Source organism: Elephantulus edwardii, unplaced genomic scaffold (genome assembly GCF_000299155.1).
Source record: "Elephantulus edwardii isolate Elephantulus edwardi_28Jun2011 unplaced genomic scaffold, EleEdw1.0 scaffold00235, whole genome shotgun sequence".
In the NCBI taxonomy this organism is placed as follows: Eukaryota; Metazoa; Chordata; class Mammalia; order Macroscelidea; family Macroscelididae; genus Elephantulus; species Elephantulus edwardii.
The window spans coordinates 192,721-194,863 of record NW_006399985.1 but is presented as its reverse complement, the minus strand read 5'-3'; the positions used below and the strand labels follow the sequence as shown (position 1 = coordinate 194,863).

The window sequence follows — 2,143 nt, the reverse complement described above, 5'->3', positions numbered from 1 at the left end:
TAGAGAAAACCCTGGTGTGACCATATTGGCTGGCTGAAGGTAGGAGGTGTGACTAGGGTAAAACAGAGGCAACACTAAATACTCGTCTTCATGAAGTCTGTACAAAATAATGCCCGAATGGAAAAATCGTGCCGTGTGGAGACGGGATAAAAATCTTTGTGGCTTGAAGGTGGTTATTTATGAGGGTGAAATGGAAGTAGCAAGCTTTGACTGTGAGTCCTTAGAAAAGCCTCCATCTTTAATCATGTCTGCTATAATTTTAAAACTGAGCTGAAGGAAGCCAGCAGAGGTTTTGTTTGTTTTGTACCTCGTGAACATACCTGACCTCAAGAGAAATCAGTCTCTCCTGAATGAGCAGCTTTACAGGGTCTGTTGAAAGCTAAAAATGAAGAATTCTAAATTCTGTGCTTCATGCCCAGCACTGCCGAAGCTGAACACGCGACATGTAGTTATGAAGTGGTGGTAGTCCCATTTCACACATGAGAAAGCTGAGGTTTTGTCAGAGAGGTTAAGGGATTTCTGTAATGTCACACGACTTTTAAATGCCACTCTGTGCGGCAGGAAGGCATTTGGTAGAGCCAGGCTTCTTGTTTAACTGTTTTCATGACGTTGGCAAAGCTGCTCACCCTCCTAACATGTGAATTGTCTTACCTAAGAAGTTGGTTCCAGTGTCTGTGGAATGTTCTTGAAGTATTAGTCCGCTGCCCCCTGGTCACATCTTTAAGAATCAGAAACTGACACTTGGGGACATGTAGTCACGCTCAGACACAGATGCAGCGGCCTGGGCTCTTGATAGTAAGCATCAAAGCGTGCTGTGCCGTCTATGGGAAAGAGCGGCCTCTCGGCAAAGAGCCTACTCTGTCGTGCTTGTCACATACACGTGACATGCTCAGAGTGTGCAAAAATGGGTAAGCTTAAAGAGGCGTCCGTCGACTTTGGGACCCAGTTAAATCAGGGAAAGCTTGCCTTCAAATTTTTTCTTGGTATTTTGGTTTTTGAGGGTTTTACAAAATTTTTCTTTTATATTGGTTTACTTCCAAAGTTAGTATACATTTTTTTTTCACACCAAATCTTTCCCGTTTTCTTTACCCACCTACCCAAACATCAGATTTTGCGACCTTATGATACCTCTTTACCTCCCCTCTGTCCCAAATTTTTTTTTTTTTTGGTTCTTGGTATCAAGTTGGGAGGGAGTTTAGTTTCTAGTTTAATAGACTTGCTGTGCTATGTGGTCAGTTTTGGGAGGAGAGCCTTGTGACTTGCTGTTGGGTGTATTAATGACTTTGTGTATCTGTGTCATACAAAACTTTTTTTTTTCTTTCCGAAAGGCCACATCTATCCCCAATTTCTCTTACATGGGGGCTCGCCTGTGTAACTACTTGTCGCATCATCTGACAATTAACCCACAGAGTGGCAACTTCCGCCAGCTGCTGCTTCAGAGGTCAGTGGATTTATGAAACAAGTGATACTTCTAACTGCCAGAATTTGTTCCCCTTTCCTAAATAGAGTGCACTATAGATTTGTGGGGCAAGGCTGGACTATTCTTTGTATAATATGAAATGGTTTCAGCCTATAAAACGTATTAGTGTTTTTTCTCTGATGGTCCCAGCCAGCCCCGTGCTTTAGATCTTCCCCAAGATTTTAAAAATGTATTTTCTTATATTTTTGGTTTGGGTAGGGATAAAATTTTATTTGTATACATTTAACCATTTTTGCCTTTACTACTTTCTTCACAATCCCCCTCCGTTTTATATTTTTAGAATCTTTAGTATTATTGCATGCTGGGTTTTTTTTTGGTTTGTTTTTTTTTTTCAGTGAACTTTAGAATAAGCACATGAAATTACATAAATAATCTTGCTGGTGGTTGAGGATAATGCTGAATTTATACGAATTCAGTTTTAAAAAACAAGCCTTCCATTTAGAGAAAACTAGGTCTCACATTTTGAGTTGTCTTTCTTGATAACAAGATTGCCTTCAGGTTTGTTGTGGCGTGTTCTTTAGTTCTGTGAAGATAATGTATTGAGTGCATATTACTTGTTTACTTGTTCATACGGTTAAACTGCAGGGGAGCAGAATAAAGACCATGAAATTAAACCCAGAGTTATTACTAAACTTTTGATGAATGATATCACCAGTGCATATA

The 2,143-nt window shown here is 39.9% G+C and overlaps 1 protein-coding gene across 1 annotated transcript in view; it reads left to right on the top strand.

The window, feature by feature from the left end:
* The window catches only part of PAIP1 (poly(A) binding protein interacting protein 1), a 42,537-nt gene that overhangs the window by 21,361 nt on the left and 19,033 nt on the right, over nt 1-2,143 (top strand). Inside the window, exon 3 of the mRNA XM_006898606.1 lies at nt 1,329-1,441. Coding sequence (XP_006898668.1) covers nt 1,329-1,441 — 113 coding nt within the window. The remainder of the gene's footprint in view (nt 1-1,328; nt 1,442-2,143) is intronic.